The sequence below is a fragment of the Triplophysa dalaica genome, chromosome 5 (assembly GCF_015846415.1).
Source record: "Triplophysa dalaica isolate WHDGS20190420 chromosome 5, ASM1584641v1, whole genome shotgun sequence".
Lineage (NCBI taxonomy): Eukaryota > Metazoa > Chordata > Actinopteri > Cypriniformes > Nemacheilidae > Triplophysa > Triplophysa dalaica.
Genome location: NC_079546.1, coordinates 1,216,522 through 1,238,290, shown reverse-complemented (window position 1 = coordinate 1,238,290; position 21,769 = coordinate 1,216,522). Strand labels below are relative to the sequence as shown.

The window sequence follows — 21,769 nt, the reverse complement described above, 5'->3', positions numbered from 1 at the left end:
CAAAAGCCACTTCACCAGTCCCACTTCAGAGTGCGTCATGCGGTATGATGACTGACCGTAAGGACGGCAGCGCAGGGAAATCCCGGCCCGCGGTGTGACGTCAGCTCCAGGAAGCCGCCTTAGCGCAGAGTTTTAATGCAGTTGCTCTTGTAACACTTGTCACGACAACACGTAGATCAGACCGATCCTACCAGAATACTGATCTGAGGTCTGTGGAAAGCATTGCATTACATCTGACGTCTGGATCAGGAAGTGCTTCTTACCAAAACAAGCTGATCTGTGCTCGCGCAAGACGCAAGTGAAGCCTTGGTGAGTTTTGTAACGCGAGTTAATGTCAATAACTGTCTTTACATTAAAGTGTCTGCGATTAGATTGTAAGTGTTGCGTCTGTATTAAACACTCAAGGGCGGAGACGAACAGTTGTTTAATTCAGCAAACGGTGAAGAAATGTCATCGGTAACTTTCGTTTTCTCGTATTGTCACCATTAGGGTCGATGGTGTCAGATGATGAGATATAAATGTATTCTGGTTCCAATGCTTTGATTTTATATAACTGTGTACAAGTGTACATATCTTTACTAAACATGTAAATAATCTGGTCATATAAGAGTACTCAGTACGAATATACTGCGTTTAAGAATGTATAGTGTTTACATATGTTGCTTAAAAAAGTACTCAAATCAAGTATACAACAGAATAATATTCTAACATTATTTATTTTGCCTTTTCCATTAAAACCATACACATCCCATTATAACAATAAATCAATTATAATTCTCTGTTGTGTCATTTTCAGCTGCGTTTGTAGTGTAAATTAAACACACGACTGGTTTTATTGATTAGTTAAAGGTATTTGCTGAACGTGTTTTTACCAGATTAACCACATTCCGACCTCTAAACAGAGTTAACATTACTTTCTTTTCAAGTTAAACGTACATTTCCAGTTTCTGTTCATATATGGTTATAAAGTCTTTAGTTATGTACAATATGTACAATGACCACTTGTATTGAAGGAATTAAAACCTGGTATATATATTTTAACGTTTTTTTTATTTATTATGCATATTGCTATATTACCCTGCACAAGTATAACAATATATTTTAAAAAATGATTGTATATATATTAATATCACAGTATTGACTATAGTATTTCTTTTTTAAGAAACACCAAAATAAAGATGTACAAGATCTAAATTTGTACTCCAAACAGCACAAAAACTTTGGGCTGTGCATCTGTTTCATAACTGCTCTTATGTGTCCAGCCCTTTGTGAAAACATGCCTTTGTGTAAATACATACGGTCTTGATATTTCAGAGCTCCAGACTTTGAAACATGGCTTCCGGTTCATCGATGATGAACGGGGACATCAATCACCCCCGAGGGGGCACTGGCAATCTGACCGGTTTAGAAGAGACGATTCAACAAATGAACACTCTCATCAAAGAAAACCGAGAACTGAAGGGTGAGGGACGTTCTCGCTTCAATTCTGTCGATTCACACATGCGTAAGCCACAAACGTTTGTCTGTAAACCCCACAGAGGCCCTGAAACAGACCAATTTGACCATGAAGGAGAGATTCGAGGGCTTGTCCGCGTGGAAGGAGAAACAGAAGGAGGATAGAGAGTTCCTGGAGAAACGACTGGATGAAGCCAGAGCCGGACTGAGCGCTGCGGACGCCGAGAACGAGACCCTGAAGAAGAAAGTGCAGGAGCTGGAGAAGAGCGGAGCCGAGGTGACACGGCGTGGAATCAAAAATACTCAAATTCAATATTTTGGGGTGAATTCAATTTCTATAAGTAATCGTTACAATTCTCTTGTAGTGTTTACTGTCAGAACTGGAGGCGTTGAGAGGTCAGATCGCTCGACTTCAAGCCGAGAAAAACGATCTGGTGGCTTTAAACTCCGAACTCCAGCTGAAAATGGGTCAAGGTTCACCTCGGGACTCCTTCATCGAGATCAGAATAGATGTAAGCGCACAAACACATTCTTGCGTCTGAGTAAGGACTTTCCATTTCTGTTTTTTCACAACCTTTTCTATTATACCCTAATCTTTAAACTTCCGATTTTGTCACAACAAGAATTTGGTTTGCATTGTTTGATATTTTGAAATGTTAAATAGCACCATTACTTCATGAAACTGTGCTTTGTCCCACAGGACGGTGAACTCAATGTGACGAAAGATTTGAGCAGTACACAGAAAGACCAATCTTCATCCAGCGTGTAAGGACCCAGCATAAAACTTTTTTATTTTTATACAGATTGAATTAAAATTTCTTATTTATTTAAGAATTTAAAATAGTCAGATAAAAAGTTTGTTTAGAGCTCTTAGTGTGACATTATTGAGTCGTGTGTGTTTAGGGCAATGGCCGAGTCCGAGGAACAAACGGTGCGACAGCTCCTTCAGTCTCTCAGGATCGAGACGGATGAGAAGGAAGTGCTTCATCTAAAGCTTCAGGAGGCCCAGGCGAGGTGGGCTTCAGTTCTTCACACAGATTAGTTATTTGACTGGAAAAGCTTCCTTTACACTCTTCTGTGTTGTCAGGATCGCAGAGTTGCAGAAGAAAGTGGATCAAAGTGAGGGCGGCACGCAAACGTCTCTTCCCTGCGCCACTGAAAATGTAACCAACATATATCATGCTTTTAAACTGCTTATTTGATCTGTTCATACACCCTGAACGGTTTGTACAAGAACATTATTTTGACGTGGATGTTGTTCTTGTCAGTCAAGCGGCGAGGTTCAGAATCTGAAGGCTCAACTGATGAAGCTCTGTGATGAGTTAAAACAGGCACAGAGCAAACTGGACGAGGCCGAGAACATGAAACGAGATCTGCAGGACAGGTGAGGAACACCAGATACTGTTTCTCTACATACGTGAAAGAAAGAACCAACGTGTCTTATCACTCTTTCCGCAGGTGTAAAGAACTGGAGCAGGATCGGAGCACTCTGAGGACCCAGCTCGGAGACAAGCAGAAGGTCCAGACTGAGAACGAGAGTCTGAAGGTCCAGATGGATAGTCTGCACGCTGCTGTTAAACTGGAACAGAAGAAGACTCAAGATGAAAAGTACTGAAATAATTTAGGTCTTCAATCTGGAATAGAATCACATCATCACATAATAACAATATATATTTCTGTGTCTTTCTTTTCCAGGAGTAGCCTGAACCAGCTGAAAGATGCCTATACTAAACTCTTTGAGGATTATAATGAACTTCAAGATGAGGAGAAGAAGAAAGAGGTGCAGTATATATTTGTCTCAAACTTTTGAATGTAGCGTGCCCATACTGTAACACCTTCAGAAGTGGACGATAAATAAAAATGACAGTATGTACAGTAGGACTTGTGACATTTTCCACCTACGTCGATGATAGATGTTTGTGTGCTTGATCAGGGAAGTGTGTCAAAGGAAGAGTACGAAGACCTCCAAACCAGGTTTACAGTCGCAGAAAAGGCCCTGGCGGACAAACAGGAGAAGATCGATGGCATGAAGATGGAAATCTTCGAGAGGGAGAAGGAGCTGGAGACCATCTCTGTTTTCAAAGCTCAGGTGCTGCGACAGAATAATAAACAAGTAGAACTGTGATGTTAGCTGAGCTGACCCAAAATAAGTCATTTGTTTGAAACAAGACTATGCTTTTCTTTTGAACATTTAAACAACTGTGGCTTAAAGAATTAAAAGATTTAAAAATACCCATTAAGATCACATTTACGTTTGTCATTATTAATAATCAAGTCGGAGTCTGTGTCCGTGTGCACAGTGCTCCAGACATGCAGCGCAACAAGGCTTCGGGCGAGTTCGAGTCCTGACTCGTGGTCCGTTCCCAATCCTGTGCCCACTCTCCTCCCCATAACTTCCTGTCTGTCTATACTGTCCTGACAAAAACTGTATTATTCATTACGATAATAGTTTGTATCTGTGTCCCCACTCAGGCTGAAATATATTCCCAAGATTTCCATGCAGAACGAGAAGCTCGTGAGAAGATACACGAGGAGAAAGAACGTCTGGCCAATCAGTTGGATTATATGAAGAAACAACACAGTCAACTTCAGGAAGAAATGGAGTCGCTCGGCAGGTGCGTACACAACCACACGCTCACGTACTTTCATGTCTCCGGTTCTGTATGTTCCGCGTAGAGACTAAAAAGGGAATTATTGATGTGTTTAGGCAATCTATGAGCGAGATGCAAAGGAGACTTCAGTCAGGTGGGCCCAATCCACAAGAACCCGCGTCTCCATCACAGGGGGCCAGAGGTACTGTACTGTATATCCTTCTCTTCAGGATAAGATTAAAACCTGAGATTTGTAAAAGAACCAACAAGAACAAATCAACTATCAACACTGAATAGAACATTTTAAATTGTTTTCCCTTTTTTCCTCAGATGACTGGCAGCAGCAGAATATTCCAGAATATGCGTGTCCAAAGTGTGAGGAAGTACTGCCCGACCTGGACACTCTCCAGATCCACATTATGGATTGCATCATCTAAACCCGTTGCCTAGTAACCATACAGAATTCCCCGTCTGTGAATCAGCTTCTCTGTCCAGCACTGGAGATGTAGACATCAAACGCATTGTTGATTCATCAATATACCTAACAAAAACATTTAAGTCAACTTAAACATGTAGGTTCAGTGCTGGCTGGTCAGACGTTCTCTAAATAGACTTTAAATAACAGCAACATTCATTAATTTAACGCTGCTAAATATATACTCAATGTATAAATGTTATCTGCTAAGAAAGACTGTATTAATGTATGGTGAAGGTAGACAATTGGAGCGGCACGATCTGTTAATCTGTTGTGTACGACTAACTCTATTGGTCGCAAAAAGATTTGTTTATGTTAAAATAAAAGTTTGTGAGAAAACAAAGTTTATGTTGAGATTAAATTATGCAGAATTTTTTTGTTTCATTAATCTGTTTAATTCTGCTGTTAATGTCATTAGAGACATCAAAGACAACTGATGTAATAGAAAATGTTTTTCTTTTTGGTTAATTGTTGAAGCACTTTATCTTATTTTATAAGCAAGCCTATTAAGATCAGGGGAAGATATACAGCTTCGTATTTGTTAAAACATGCTTGATTTAAATAAACACATGAAGTTCATTTACAGTATATTGTGCTATGAAGAGATTTGGCGCCCTCTTGTGGTTCATTGTGTGAATAACAGTGACAATGGTCGAGCTTAAAGGAACAGTTCGCCCAAAAACGTAAAATTAAGTCATTTACTCACCCTCAAGTTGATCCAAATCTGTTTTAGAAATTCATTTTTGATGAAAACAGAGAAATATATTGGGAAGAATGCTTGTAGCTAAACAGTTCTTGGCCACCACTGACTATCGTACACTGAAAAAAAAAAGATTCTTGAGGGTTAGTAAATAAATCCCATGCAAATCAGTTAAACATATATTATAAATCAGTTAAACATATACATATATATACATATATTAGGTAGCAAAGTAAAAAATATGCAAATTTACTGAATCTACTATTAGATTAAGTAGATTTTATTCTATGTTTTTGGGTAAAGAGTACCTAAATTTATCAGATATAAGTCATGACACACTAAAAGAAATTAGAATAAAGTCTACCTAATATTTCTCAATATTAATTACTTGTAAAAATGGAGTAATATTAGTTAATAAAACCAACAACAGTTCATCTTATATCTTAGACTTATTATGAATGATAAATATTGAATGATTAAACACTAATTATGACTTATTCAGAGAAGCTTGAATTGACCAAAAAATGGTCAGAAACAGGAGATCACATCAATTGCTTTTATTTTTAATTTTATGTGATCAGTGATTCACAAATGAACACTGATCACAATAATGGTGACATTAAATGAATCTTGTTCATTGTCAAAAAGGGGTTTTGTAGACGTTTGTTATTTGGTCAGTCTTGTGTTTCATTTGCATTTGATGTGATCTATTTCTGACCATTTTTAGGTCAATTGAAGCTTCACTGAATAAGTCAAATTTTGTGTTTAATCATTCAATATTTGTTATTCATAATAAGTAGATGAACTGTTGTTGGTTTTATAAACTAATTAATTAATATTGAGAAATTTCTTTTAGATAGATCTGATAGATTTAGGTACTCTTTACCTAAAAAACATAGAATAAAATCTACTCAATCTAATTGAGTGGAAATTAATTGAGTAGATTCAGGAACTTTACATATAGTTAACTTTGCTACATAGTATATGTATGTAAAATTTAACTGATTGGCATGGGATTTATTTACTAACCCTCAAAAATCATTTTTTTCAGTGTAGTAGGAAAAATGATGTTATAAATGTCTTTGTTCTGTTTAACACTGTTTTTGCCAAGAGGTTCATATCATTAGGACAACATTATGTTGACACTGGGACAAGATTGTGCTCAACCAATCAGATTTCAGAAATAAATTTACTGTTTATTTTAAATGTAATCTTCCAACCAGGATTAGGTGCTTCAGACCATTGTTTTTCACTTATCATTTCCCTCTGATGTTAGGGGTAAGTTATGGTCTGGGTTTGCTGTGGGTTTGGGTTTTATTTATAAAAATTTTGCCTGTATGTCAACAAAATATGTTGTCCTAAAGACATCAAACACTTGGCAAAATCAGCTCGAGCAGATATTGTGAAGAATTATGGAAAGCAAACAGAAGACGTACCACATATAACATCTTCAAAGCATCTTGTCACCTTTCTGACATGTGAACAGATGATCATCAACATTCAAATCCTTGTCCCACACCTCCAGCTTCAGGTTCTATGATTCAGAAGTTTTAAAAGCTGATCCCTGCAGACCATAAAGGGCTTAAAATATCCATCTGAAATGATCCTCAGACTTGGACATATGGATCAGGGACATTCCCCAGAAGGATACTTGGCCCGTAAGCGTGAAATCCAGATCAGCATGTGTAAGAATGCCATGACTGTCAAGAAAAACAACAAAATGCACAAGAATTAATGTTAATCATAACAAAGAATATTTAGACTCATCGTCAAGTGTAAATAATGGCAAAAAATAAATCCTTACCCCACTTGTAGTTTTAGGATAAATTTAGAATCCCAAGCCCTATTTACAGCCAAAAGAATCACAACAATCTTTCATACGGGACAAAGTCTCGTGTTTATGCAACAACTTTGTTTGTTCAGCTCATCCAGTGGCACAAACAATGTCAAGGTTGACCAGTTATACGTGATTTGAGCAATGCATCACTTTGGACACCAGTGGCTGCCAAATACGATAAATATGTTTTTTTTATTTTCATGTTCATATGAGGGTAACATTCATCCTATCCTCTTACAGAAAACATGAACCATGTGGATAGTAATCAGTTTTTCGTTCTCTGTCCTGTAGGAGCTGTAAAATCAAGTCTTTATAAGCAAAGACATTTATTCATGTTTTTAGTGTATATTTTTTGTTTTCATGATAAGTTAAATTGAATTTTTTTTGTTTTATGATTTTAAACACACTTTTTTTAGGGCTGTCAAAGGATTAATCGCGATTAATCGCATCCAGAATATAGGTTTGTTTTTACATATGAGCAGGCAGAGCAACATCAAGTACACCAGAGGTGCAACACACAACCCCGGAGGGTAACTTTATTTGAAGTCGCCGTGGGAGAGGAGAGGAAGGTGTGGGTATAAGGCCTCGATCTGACACGGGGTAAGGCTGTGTGCACAGAGCTGTTGCACATCTTCCTTCTTGTTGAGAATAAGCTGCAGCTGGTGATGACCTGCAGGTATGCCGCCTTGATTTCCTCCGTCTCCATGGCGACGCTGTTTGCGCCAAGTTAGTATATATATCTGTGTGTAGTAATTTTGTATTTATAAACACAAAACATACACATACTTGTCGATATACTTAGAAAATATTTAAATGTATTAATTTATATTGACCAATAATTGTAAATACAATAAAAAACGTTTATTTATTGTTATATTTTTCTCAAGTATATGACTTTATGTGTATGTATTCATAAATACAAAATTAATATGTACAGTACACCGACATATATTATGTAAACACAATTTTTATTCTGTATGCGATTAATCGTTTGACAGCCCTATGATTAATATATCTTTTTAGGTTTCATTATTTTAGTTTTAGCTTTTTTCAGTGAAGATTTTAACGTCACAGCTTAAACCCATTTCAGTTTATTACCGAGGCATCGTTTCTAGTAATATTTTTTATTTAGGTTTAAAGAACTTAAGGGGTGTGCAATCAAGCGAATCTTTTTTGGTCCACCACTTGTGTCGATGGTTTTAAATAAGCGACCTCTAGCGGCGAAACGGACACACTGCGCCTAACAGTCAACTGGACATTGTGCAACAGAATATACTCTGCATCGATTTTTTTATTTGAATAAAAAACAGTTTGCGGTTAGTTCAGCAAGATGCAAAATACAGTAGAATACTACAGTCGACAGTAGTAAAATTACCACAACCTGTTTGGCACAAACACATTTCAATACACAACAAGCAGAACTTGCAATGAACTGTGTACGTGATTACTTCAGAGCTGGTTACAGTGGAGATGATCTCAGAACAGATTTAAAACATAGTGTAATCGAAATACAGAGTTCCATAATATTTGTCCGGACAAGTGATTTTATGAGACCCCCTCTTAAGCTCTAAGATACAAGTGTACAAATGGTCATCAAAAATCAAATCTTTGTCCCACACCTCCAGTGCCAGGGTGTCACCGACTTCACAATTTGTTATGTTGAACTCTGCGGTCCACTGGGGGTAATCTGTATCTCTGCGATGTTCTGTCATACTCCTAAATAAACCATTGCACGAGACCTTCACATATGCATCAGCTTGGTTTCCCGCTGGATCGGCGCCGGAGAGGTTGTTGGCACGTAAGCCTGTAACTCTGACACCACCAGCACTGGTTAACTCCAGATGTAGAGCCAACATCAGCATGGCTAGAAATGCCAATCGAACATCGGACAAGAACGCCATGGCTGTCAAAAAATATTTACAGATGTCCATTATTGCTTGGTGATAAATTATTTAAAGGCATTTAGATACAGACACACTGTCAAATAAAAAACATCAATACAAACAACTTTCTGCAAGAAATTAAAGACGTCTTACATCTGTTGTACGGGATGGGGATAACTGATCTTGCAGTTTAAAAATCTCTCAAACAAAGAAGGTCCAGGTGTCAAAGAGTAAACTTTATTTGCTCGAGCCAAACAAAGTGAGATGTTCCAAGTCATCTGAAAACACAGTGCTTTGCATCAACAGTTATACCCAAACGTCAAGAGGTGTTCCTTACTTTGAACCAATCCGGTCATTTCTGGTTATCTCTTTAGGTCCCGCCCCTTTCATCCGTTTCTATTGGTGGTAAACCAATCTTTGTGTATTTTTTTATATAAATCCTCGCCCACCACAATTATTTCATCATCATCATGACCTGTTTCCCCTTCTTCACCCCATTCTCTTGTCTCTAACTGTGGCAAAACTGTGGCCTTGCTCTATGTAGATTGTTGTCATAGTAACGGGGCGGAACATGCCCAGATTGGGACCATGTAGGGTTGGGGCCGGAAAAAGTGCCCAGATTTCATAAACACTACCAGACAACAAAAACAAAGCAGTCAGGTGCTTTTCTGAATCTCATACAAATGTGTTTAAATCGAAGAGCAATACATTGTGAATAAGGATGAAAAACAAAGTCATGTCATGAAATTCCTACATATACAGTATCCCCCCCTTTGAGGCCCCAGACATTCTCACCTTTTGTGATAACAGTGATCACAGTTATTTGCGAAAAACCATAACATCAGGAGACTATAACTTACAGGAATACAATATGTGTATCAAAATATATATGTTAAACAAGTGCGCAAAGATATAACGTAGCGTGTGCAATTTATCATTGGTGCCCAAAACATTTAAATTGTCACTTAATTCAGCAAGTTAGATAAGTAAAAAGCTTTTCATTTACATTTACATTTAGCGGACACTTTTATCCACAGCGACTTGAAGTTGGATAAACAATGGAAGCAATTGGGTCAACATTAGGAGAACAAAAAGCATAAGTGCAATAAAAACAGGTCTCACAAAGTCTACTACAGTGTACAGAGCAAAGTTTAGTTTATCTAAGTATAAATAAGCATGTTTTTTTTCCAATACATTTTTTAGATATTGTAGAAAAGATATATATATATATCAGGTGCAGACTGAAGAGATGTGTTTTCAGCCGATTCTTAAAGGTGGGGACAGAATCTGCTGATCTTGTAGCAGCAGGTAGATCATTACACAAATGTGGAACAGATCCAAAGAAGGTTCATGAGAGCAATTTTTTACCTTTTTGGGATGGCACCACAAGACGTCGGTCGTTTGCATATAGTGTAAGGATCTAGCGGGTACATAATTCTGCATAAGTGAGTGAAGATAAGAGGGTGCCAAACCAGTGGTGCTCTTGTAACTTAATGAAGAGAGGAGTGACGCGTGCTCTCTTCGGTTCATTGAAGAACACTCTTGGCTCTGCATTCTGGATCATCTGTAGAAGGTTGGTCATGAAAGCAGGAAGTCCAACAAGTAGCGCATTGCAATAGTCCAGTCTGGACAGAACAAGAGCCTGGACTACGACCTGATATGAAAGGTCTAATTTTCCTGATATTGTAGAGGATGAATCTACAGAACGAAGTGGTGCTGGCAACCTGATCTGTGAGCACCACTCGGTCCTTTTCACATCCTACATCATTTATCTCGTACCATGGATGACTTCTGATTGTACAACTCTCAATATTTTTCAGGTTCAAAGACCATTTTACTCCACATTGGCAGCAGCATCATTGTAATTATTATCTGTTACTGTGTACAATACCTTTTGATCTATTGAGCTTTTCTTTGGATCATTAAATCAACAGTGGCTTTAAAAAATTAAAAGATTTAAAAATACCCATTAAAATCACATTTATATTTGTTAATATTAATAATGAAGTCGGAGCAACAACGCTTCAGGCGACCCGAGTTCGAGTCCTGACTCGTGGTCCGTTCCCGATCCTGTGTCCTCTCTCCTCCCCATCACTTCCTGTCTGTCTATATTCCAATGTCAGTCCTGGAGGGCCACAGTCCAGCAGAGTTTAACTCCAACTTGGTTTAACACACCTGTTCTGAAGTTCCTAGTCTGCTTTGTGAGACCTTTATTAGCTGTTCAGGTGTGTTTGATTAGGGTTGAAGCTAAACTTCAAATCCACTGGCTGGTCAGACATTCTCTAAATAGACTTTAAATAACAGCAACATTCATTAATTTAACGCTGCTCAATATATATTCAATGTATAAATGTTATCTGCTAAGAAAGACTGTATTAATGTATGGTGAAGGTAGACAATTGGAGCGGCACGATCTGTTAATCTGTTGTGTACGACTAACTCTATTGGTCGCAAAAAGATTTGTTTATGTTAAAATAAAAGTTTCTGAGAAAACGAAGTGTAAATTGAGATTGAATTATACAGAAAATATTTAGTTTCATTAATCTGTTTAATTCTGCTGTTAATGTCATTAGAGACATCAAAGACAACTGATTTAATAGAAAAGTTTATTTTTGTTGAACTGTTAAAGCACTTTATCTAGTTTGATAAGCAAGCCTATTAAGATCAGGGGAAGATATACAGCTTCATATCTGTTAAAACATGCTTGATTTAAATAAACACATGAAGTTCATTTACAGTATATTGTGCTATGAAGAGATTTGGTGAACTCTTGTGGTTCACTGTGTGAATAACAGTGACAGTGGTCGAGCTTAAAGGAACAGTTCGCCATAAAATGTAAATTAAGTCATTTACTCACCCTCAAGTTGTTCCAAATCTGTTTTAATTTCTTTGTTTTGATGAAAACAGAGATTTTTTATGGAAAGAATGCTTGAAACTAAACAGTTCTTGGCCACCACTGACTAACATTACAGGAAAAATGATGTTATAAATGTCTTTGTTCTGTTTAACACTGTTTTTGTCAAGTGGTTCATATCATTAGGACAACATTATGTTGACACTGGGACAAGATTTAGCTCGACTAATCAGATTTCAGAAATAAGTTTACAGTTTATTTTAAATGTAATCTTCCAACCAGGATTAGGTGCTTCAGACCATTGTTTTTCACTTATCATTTCCCTCTGATGTTAGGGGTAAGTTATGGTCTGGGTTTGATTTATAAAAATGTTGCCCGTATGTCAACAAAATATGTTGTCCTAAAGACATCAAACACTTGGCAAAATCAGCTCGAGCAGATATTGTGAAGAATTATGGAAAGCAAACAGAAGACGTACCACATGTAACATCTTCATAGCATCTTGTCACCTTTCTGACATGTGAACAGATGATCATCAACATTCAGATCCTTGTCCCACACCTCCAGCTTCAGGGTCAATGATTCAGAAGTTTTAAAAGCTGATCCCTGCAGACTATAAAGGGCTTAAAATATTCCTCTGAAATAATCCCCAGACTTGGACATATGGATCAGGGGCATTCCTCAGAAGGATACTTGGCCCGTAAGCCTGAAAACCAGATCAGCATGTGTAAGAATGCCATGACTGTCAAGAAAAACAACAAAATCCACAAGCATTAATGTTAAATCATAACAGAGAATATTTAGACTCATTGTCAAGTGTAAATAATGGCAAAAAATAAATCCTTACCCCACTTGTAATTTTAGGATAAATTGAGATGGCCTACTGATAATCCCAAGCTCTATTTAAAGCATAAAGAATCAGAACAATCTTTCATACGGGACAAAGTCTTGTGTTTATGCAACAACTTTGTTTGTTCAGCTCATCCAGTGGCACAAACAATGTCAAGGTTGACGGATTGACTTCCAAATTATACGTGATTTGAGCAATGCATCACTTTCGACACCAATGGCTGCCAAATACATAAATATGATTGTTTTTATTTTATTTTCATGTTCATATGAGGGTAATATTCATCCTATTATAGAAAACATGAACCATGTGGATAATAATCAGATTTCAGTTTCCTGTCCTGTAGGAGCTGTAAAATCAAGTTTTTATAAGGAAAGACATTTATTCATGTTTTTATTGTATATATTTTGTTTTCATGATAATTTAAATGTAAACTTTTTTTTGTTTAGTGATTTTAACACTTTATTTTTTAAGGGCTGTCAAACGATTAATCGCAATTCATCGCATCCAGAATAAAGTTTTGTAATTAAATAATTTAATATATGTATGTACTCTGCATATTAATTTGTATTAATGAACACAAAACATACACATACTTGTCTATATTCTTAGGAAATATTTAAATCTATTAATTTAAATTGACCAATAATTGTAAATAAAATAAAGAAATGTTTATTGTTATATTTTATATTTTTCTTAAATGTATGCATTTATGTGTATGTGTTCATAAACAAAAAAATTACATGCCCAGTACACAAACATATATTTTGTAAACACAAACTTTTATTCTGGATGCGAATAATCTTGATTAATTGTTTGACAGCCCTATAGGTTTCATTATTTTAGTTTTAGCTTTTTTTGATGAAGATTTTAACACCGCAACTAAAAACTCATTTCAGTTTTTTACTGAGGCAGCGTTTCTAGTCATATTTTTTATTTAGGTTTAAAGAACTTAAAATAATTTATGCATTTTTATTTCAATAAACAAAATGTTTTAGTTGTATTCAACAGTAACACTGATTCCGGTGGGTCCCTGGTGTTGAACAGTGTGTAGACCGAGCAAAAATGAAGGTTCAGGTTGTGCAATCTAGCAAATCTTTTTTGGTCCAAAACTTGTGTTGATGGTTTTGAATAAACGACCTCTAGCGGCGAAACGGACACACTGCGCCTAACAGTCAACTGGAGATGGTGCAACAGCATAACACTGCATGATTTTTTTATTTGAATTAAAACCAGTTTGCAGTCATTTCAGAAAGATGCAAAATACAGTAGAATACTACAGTCAACTGTAGTAAAATTCCTAAATACTACAGTATTTTTTAACCTTACCACAACCTGTTTGGCAGAAACATCTTTCACTGCAAAACCAGCAGAACATGAAATTCACTGTCTACTTGATTACTTCAGAGCTGGTTACAGTGGAGATGATCTCAGAACAGATTTAATACACCTCTAAATCAAAATGCAGAGTTCCATAAGCGTTACAATAATAAGAGCCGCTCTTCAGTGGTGGAGATGATCGACAGGATGCCAAATGGTCATCAAAATACCAATCTCTGTCCCACACCTCCAGCCTCAGGGAGTTACTGCCTTTACAACTTGGAAAGTTGAACTCTGCGTACCACCTGGGGTTATCATCATCTTCAACATATCCCGACAGAGCATCCTTTTCAGAACCGCACGAGACCTTCAAATATGCATCAGCTTTGTCTCCTGAGGGATCGGCGCCGGAGAGGTTGTTGGCTCTTAAATTTGTAATTTTGACACCAGCACTGGTTAACTCCAGATGTAGAGCCAACATCAGCATGGCTAGAAATGCCAATCGAACATTGTACAAGAACGCCATTGCTGTCAAAAAAAAATATACAGATGTCCATTATTGCTTGGTGAAAATCAATTATTTAAAGGCATTTACATACAGACACAATGTCAAATGAAACACATCAATGCAAACACTTTTCTGCAAGAAATTAAAGACGTCTTACATCTGTTGTACGTGATGGGGATAAATGATCTTGCGGATTAAAAATCTACCAAACAAAGAAGGTCCAGGTGTCAAAGAGTAAACTTTATTTGCTCGAGCCAAACAAAGTGAGACGTTCCAAGTCATCTGAAAACACAGTGCTTTGCATCAACAGTTATACCCAAACGTCAAGAGGTGTTCCTTACTTTGAACCAATCAGGTAACTTGCGGTTATCTTCGTGTTTCTTTTATATAAATCCTCGCCCACCACAATTATTTCATCATCATCATGACCTGTTTCCCCTTCTTCACCCCATTCTCTTGTCTCTAACTGTGGCAAAACTGTGGCCTTGCTCTATGTAGATTGTTGTCATAGTAACGGGGCGGAACATGCCCAGATTGGGACCATGTAGGGTTGGGGCTGGAAAAAGTGCCCAGATTTCATAAACACTACCAGACAACAAAAACACAGCAGTCAGGTGCTTTTCTGAATCTCATACAAATGTGTTTAAATCGAAGAGCAATACATTGTGAATAAGGATGAAAAACAAAGTCATGTCATGAAATTCCTCCATAAGCAGTATTCTATAATCATAACTAACAGGAAAAAAAATATGCGTATCATAATATATATGCTAAACATGTGCGCAAAGATATAACGTAGTATGTGCAATTTATCATTGGTGCCCAAAACATTTAAATTGTCATATCACTTAATTCAGCAAGTTAGATAAGTAAACAGCTTTTCACATCTTTATCAGTTATCTTGTACCACGGATGACTTCTGATTTTACACATCTCAATATTTCTCAGGTTCAAAGACCATTTTACTCCACATTGAAAGTGAAAAGTTATTTTCAGAGAATTTGTCAGATATCTGCAAAATGTACCTCTGCTTTCAACCCATCCAGTGAGTAGTGAACACACGCACAGCAATGAACACATGGACAACCAGAGCAGTGGGCAGCTATCACTGCAGCGCCCGGGGAGCAAGTAGGGGTAAAGTGCCTTGCTCAAGGACACCTCAATCATTACCCGTCTGCACTGAGGATCGAACCAGCAACCTTCTGGTCACGAGTACAACATTCTAACCATTAGGCCACGATTGCCCCAGAAAGAAGATCAAGGCAAGATCAAGGCTAGATAAAGGATACAAATTCTTCGTTTGTTTATGAAGGTAAGTGTGTTTTTTTCATTTTGTGTTAGCGGAGGTGCTAGGATAAGTACTTCAATACGTGTTCTGTCAGTTTTTCACTGTTGTTCAATTACAGTTCGACGGCAAAACGGAAGTTGTTCTTCTCCTTGTTTGTTGAAAGACGGATGTTATGATACACTGCTTTGCGAAAAGGCGGAAGTTGAGTTACGTCATTGTGAAAAGGGCCTATACCCGACAAACCCCGTTTTCATATCAACGACGAAACGAATGATTGCTTTCTTCTATTTGACACCCGCATGGTAGAAGGCGCTGATGGAGAATGTATTTCACGCCTCAACATTATGTGGAGCTCAACCGCTATTCAGGCTTTGGCTGCTGAGAGGAAGAATAGCTTAGCGCATAGCAATACAGGCTACTAGTACTGTTTGCTTTACGTACTTCCAACAGCAGAACAAGAAATGGAGATCTCCAGCACCAGCAGCAGTGAAGATTAGTTTATTGCTTTTTGCCAGAATGAGCAAAGGAAGAGAAAAAGACGATATCAGGTACACACCGATCCAGGAGTATAAGCTGTACCACGATCGTTTTCATCGTTACTTCAGGACGATGGTCTGGGGGTTAATTAGTTACAAAATGTCATTTGCATTGCAGCTGTACTATTTAAACAGTTGTAAAATATGTGTACACTTGACTTGATTTTTGTTTACATGTGCCTGTGATTTCTACAGTCAAGCAAAAACTGCTTAGTTATTGTATATAAAAAAAATAAGGAAATATGAAGAAACTGATTGTATTTGATGACTTACTGGTACCGCCAATATATTTGTAATATCCCAAAACAACATAATATGTGAATTGTATTCATATGAAAATTATATATAAAACTTGCTGTGACTTATCCTTGTTCAGGATGATCTTTTTCTGAAACTTGATTCTTTTAATGTCTTCAGAGAAGGCATCTTCTTGCATCTGATTAATAATGACGATTTCCGTTGTAGACTTCCCGATTTCCGATGTCGAACATTTGCTCGACATCACACATTACACAGCACTCCCACTAATGTGTTGGTCATGTCTGGGCCAGTCAAAAGGTGATCGTTTAGAGAGGTGTCTTGGAAGCGTGCTGAACAATCTAAAACTACACAGAATTAACCTGGTTTGTGGGGATGGTAAACTCTGTGGTCCGGAATATACCCAGCAGGTTGGTTCTCAAGTTCATAGAGAGGAACTCACTCTGCATCTCCTCAAGTTATCATTTCGTTCCTCAACTTGAGATAATCGTTGTGATATTGTTTATCTTGTCTCAAGCTTACCTATAACGAATTCAGTCTATGGACAGCCAATTGGTTGTTGTCTGGGAGATTAGATTTGTCCGTCTTGAAGGGAAGTGGAAGTTCAAAGTGGCGATTTTCCTTTTGCCTTATACCTTGGATAAGAAAAGAAGGTCTTCCTGAGAAACTGGGTATCATCTGTGCTATTATTAATGAAGTCGGATTTGAGAGCCTTGATAATGTCTGTTGAAATTATTTCCTAGACACGAGTCCTGCACACAAAGTGTACCTCTCTTTTCAGGTTAATGGACAACTTTACGTCGGGCATAACTTGTCGCACTAAAGTTATGTTGCTGATTCCTATTGTGTCACAGCGATTATTAGCTGGGTATGAGTATCCAACTATGCTCCAGCCAAGATCGGTTTGTTGGGCATATGGCTGATTTTCTTCCCCAGATAAGACTTCCTTAGGACTAGGCCTTGCTGGAAATGATTGCAGATTAAAATGCCTACTTCACAGTTCAACAATGGCAAAATTTTGTCTGATAACGGTTCCAAATGAGGCCACGTCTTCTGCTGTTTCTGAAGTTGGAATCTGTGACCTATTTGCCGGAATGACCGCTCTTGGAAAGACTGGTGGCAATGGGTCCTTTTCTCTGAGGTGTTACCCCTCAGTTGTAGACTTGTCAGTTTTTGACAAGTTATGACTGTCGACCTTGCCAACATTTTAGATAGCTGTAAACTGACACTCTTTGTTCGAATCAAGATTTTGAGCCACTTTATCCAGAATAAAGGTTGTATCACTTTGCGTATTTAAATGTGCATGGACAAGGACTTCTTGATCAAGCTGCTTTGTGCTGGTATGATGGTAGATGTTTGCGTGTCTAGATCCTTTTGTTTGACTACATTGGCGATTACTGTTGCAACTATCTCCTTATTATCTGTCTCCTTTGAGTTTTCACCTCTCCTAACTTGTCATCAGAAGCAAGTAGGATATCTTTTGCTAAACTTTTCGCATATGCTCCTGTTATCACATCTTCTTGAATGATGACTTGGGGCCCGTTTCAAAAAGCAGGGTAAGTCCAAATTCAGAGCAAGTCAACCCCAGAAAACGGAATACTCAGGGAGTTTGGTTTCAGAACGCGAGGTATCTTATACTCCGAGTGAGTAACCAGAGTAACACACTCCATGAACCAAACCCGGGAGCAAACCCAGAGTTTGTTACAATCTCGCGAGCGCGAGCGGTGTTGACATTGCATACGCCATTTGTTTATTGATTCACGATCCTAATCGAAATGGGCCCCAGCCTGCAAACACCCAAAGCAAAGCTTCTCTGTGCGCACAAACTTGACACAATCTTGCAATGTCTTCTCGCCAAACCTTGTACATTTAGCCATGTCCTGTTCTCTTACAAAAAGGGCATGATGAGGTACGGCTCTGTGTTGTGTTTGTGTACAGCGTCTTTGAATGGGTTGGTTTCTCAACTGCTTGGGTTTTGTGCTTTCTACACCTTTGAGCTTCGAAGATATTAGATTGCAAGCGAGATCTGCTTCTTTAGACAGGAAGTCTACAAAATCTTTGAATCGCGGATAATCAGGCTTTATTTTTCATCTGGCTTCCATCACTTCGCGGTTCCATCTGGAAACGAACCAATCTGGTAGCTTCAATAGGATTTTTTGATTCTCATTGTAGTCATTAAGAATTTCCAAAGTCTTAAGGTGTGGCATTGCAGTTTCATTGTGTCATAGATGTCAAAACAGGTGGGGCTTTTGATGACCATTGCAAAGTCTGGGTTTGTATTGCCTGAGATTGAGGAATGAATTGATGGCTTGAGGCATCAAGTGTTTGTGTGATGAATGGCTGAGGCAGAGTACTGACCAAGAGCTTTGCGTAGTTGGAAACCTGAAGTCCTTCTACTACATCAGTAGCGTGCTGGGAATTAATTGGCTTAAAATTTGCTTCAAATTGATCATACACTTCATCGAGCACTGGCAGCATTCAACTTTTTAATTTCTTCCAAGCGTTCAAGCCTTCTGCGCTTGTATTGCTTGGTGTCTTGCCAGGTCATCAGATTCAAATTGAGCCATTGCCTACTTTCAAACTCTAGAAGTTCTTTGAAGTTCTGCTATTTCTCTTTCCTGTTCTTCCAACACTGCTAAAACTTCCTGAGATGCAGCCGCTTCAGCCACAGCCTCGTTTATTTTTGCAGAGCGTAAACTGAAGTGGGCTGAACTACACTTTGATCCTTGAGACATTGGTCTTGATGCAGAGCTTGTTGAAGCTAAAATTGATCCCACATCAGGCCGCGGTTCTTTCTCCTCATCTGCTGCACATCGTTCAAGTTGTCTTTGTGCTCGTTGAATAATGCATTCTGAAAGCGATATACAAGCGTCAACTCTACGTCGCAGATCTGTTTCAGGAGTTTGAACTACTTTATAGACAATCTATACTTCAGGACATGCGTTTTCCATATTTTTCTATATTAGTATATATATTAATTCATCTCGGGAGACCTCATCATATGGTATTTCCTTGCCTATTCTCACATGAGACTTCCATTTGTATTTCCCGATGTATAGCCTATAGTTTTTTATCTTGAGGTTGTTTTCCCTTTTTAGTTAAAGTTCGAGTTCTTTCACTTCTACACAGCTTTTCTACGTCTGCAGATTCAGGGTTTGTAACTTCTGCCTGACCATGTGATTCAGCATTTCCCTGGCGAATCTCATTGTATGCGTTTAACATTTTGAAATAAGATGAATGGATAAAGTAATGAACTGTATGTCTGTTGTTGCTAAGACTGACTTGTTTGTAAGGCTATGTGTAAATGGAAACTAGGGTGTTCTTAAATGTGAATAGTCAGAAGGTGAACTAAATGAATTCTTTAACAACTACGAGCACTTGGATTTCTTAACACATACTTAATATTGCATTCAACCCTGTATTGTCACCTAGACTTAAATAAATCTTAACCTCAAGAAGTGAAACCAATTTCAAACAAATTGAATCATAAAATACTTTGCACAATGTGCAATGCAATATAAACAGTTCAAATACTTAATTTCCAAGTGTATTAAACTGCTATTTTGTAACTCAGAAGAGGTGCACTTCTGTAAATTCACATGAACTGTCCCTTTGGCTTGCCATAGACAGTTTAAACCTTTAAATTGTTCTTAAAACAAATTACTGCAAAGCCCCTTTAACCTTGTAACAAGTACCAGCGTATTAAATCACCCCTATACTTCTAGGCATAGCACAGTAAACAAAAGGTTAATATAATTAAATAGATTTTAATTGCAACGCCCTTTTGTGTCCAAAATCATTTCAACTTGATTCTTGAGGTTTAGCACTTAACAATTTCGGCTTGAAATGTTGCACTTTCAACAGTCTATTTAACGTAGCTTGAAATCGCAAAACTGTCATTGAGTTGTGCGCCTCGCTTATCTGATACGCTGGATCCTCGTCGAATTTTCCCGCGAAGGTCTCGTCTCACATAGCCGTGTCGAGCAGATCTTACTGTAGCTCTTTCCCAACACCACAGACACAGGTAGTTCTTTGTGACGGCAACATTTGTATCTTAAAATACATTTAACGAAATAAACAATCATGAATAAGTAAACAAATCATACAGTCATTATTAGAAATAAAAAGTAGTTACAGTCATTGTTCTGTTGAACACGACAGCAGATATTGTGACGTATTGAGGAAGGCAAACAGAAGACCTTCTACATGTAACATCTTGATAGCATCTTGATTCGGAAGTTTTAATTCCTCAGAAAGATATTTGGCCCGTAAGCCTGAAATCCAGATGGAATAACATCATCAGTATGTGTAAGAATGACATGACTGTATTAAATCATAACAAAGGATATTTAAATGCGGATTCATTGTAAAGTGTAAATAATGGGAAAAAATAAATCCTTACCGCACTTATAGGTTTAGGATAAATTGACTGATAATCCCAAGACCTGTTTAAAGCCAAAATGATCAGAACAATCTTTCATACGGGACAAAGTCTTGTGTTTATGCAACAACTTTGTTTGTTCAGCTCATCCAGTGGCACAAACAATGTCAAGGTTGACGGATTGACTTCCAAGTTATACATGATTTGAGCAATGCATCACTTTGGACACCAATGGCTGCCAAATACATAAATATGATTGTTTTTATTTTCATGTTCATATGAACATTCATCCTATTATAGAAAACATGAACCATGTGGATAATAATCAGTTGCTCGTTCCCTGTCCTATAGGAGCTATAAATCATTTAAGTTTAAGCTTTTTTGTTTTGTGATTTTAACGCTTTTAAGGGCTGTCAAACGATACATCGCATAGAGATATATATTTTGTAAACACAAACCTTAATTCTGTGTACTCTGCATATTAATTTTGTATTTATAAACACAAAACATACACATACTTGTCTATATTCTCAGGAAATATTTAAATATATGAATTTATATTTGCCAATAATTGTAAATAAAATCAAATAAATAAAAGGTTTATTAATCGTTATATTTTTCTTAAATATATGCATTGATGTGTATGTGTTCATAAACAAAAAAATGACATGCCCAGTACACAAACATATATTTTGTAAACACAAACTTTTATTCTGGATGCGAATAATCTTGATTAATTGTTTGACAGCCCTATAGGTTTCATTATTTTAGTTTTAGCTTTTTTTGATGAAGATTTTAACACCGCAGCTAAAACTCATTTCAGTTTTTTACTT

The 21,769-nt window shown here is 37.4% G+C and overlaps 1 protein-coding gene and 1 long non-coding RNA gene across 9 annotated transcripts; one reads left to right on the top strand and one right to left on the bottom strand.

Moving 5' to 3' along the window:
- The first annotated feature begins 157 nt into the window (after positions 1–157).
- Positions 158–5,127, top strand: optn (optineurin). Its single transcript, XM_056747425.1, has 14 exons — positions 158–309; positions 1,315–1,462; positions 1,539–1,732; positions 1,821–1,967; positions 2,156–2,220; positions 2,359–2,469; positions 2,543–2,618; positions 2,724–2,839; positions 2,914–3,063; positions 3,151–3,235; positions 3,389–3,544; positions 3,928–4,070; positions 4,163–4,248; positions 4,377–5,127. The coding sequence occupies exons 2-14, from the start codon at positions 1,333–1,335 to the stop codon at positions 4,481–4,483; spliced, it is 1,566 nt and encodes a 521-aa protein (XP_056603403.1). The 5' UTR covers positions 158–309; positions 1,315–1,332; the 3' UTR covers positions 4,484–5,127.
- Positions 2,893–21,089, bottom strand: LOC130420265 (uncharacterized). 8 transcript variants are annotated; one of them, XR_008906611.1, is made up of 11 exons: positions 20,958–21,089; positions 20,691–20,829; positions 17,078–20,608; positions 14,631–16,902; positions 12,274–14,493; positions 9,095–10,505; positions 7,026–8,961; positions 6,658–6,921; positions 5,228–5,340; positions 3,358–3,547; positions 2,893–3,034 (listed from the first exon to the last, which is right to left on the bottom strand). It is a non-coding gene; the product is annotated as an uncharacterized LOC130420265 (long non-coding RNA). The 8 variants fall into 8 exon arrangements; XR_008906612.1 differs by lacking the exon at positions 5,228–5,340 and having other exon boundaries at positions 12,274–12,537; positions 12,643–14,493; XR_008906614.1 differs by lacking the exon at positions 5,228–5,340 and having other exon boundaries at positions 14,631–15,058; positions 16,203–16,902; positions 20,958–21,088.
- Between the last annotated feature and the right edge of the window lie 680 nt (positions 21,090–21,769).

Excerpts from the sequence above, each read along its gene's own strand:
- optn (XM_056747425.1), top strand. The coding sequence starts at position 1,333 with ATGGCTTCCGGTTCATCGATGATGAACGGGGACATCAATCACCCCCGA. Across the intron at positions 1,733-1,820 it reads TGGAGAAGAGCGGAGCCGAG|TGTTTACTGTCAGAACTGGA; the intron begins GTGACACGGCGT and ends ATTCTCTTGTAG. Across the intron at positions 3,545-3,927 it reads TCTCTGTTTTCAAAGCTCAG|GCTGAAATATATTCCCAAGA; the intron begins GTGCTGCGACAG and ends GTCCCCACTCAG.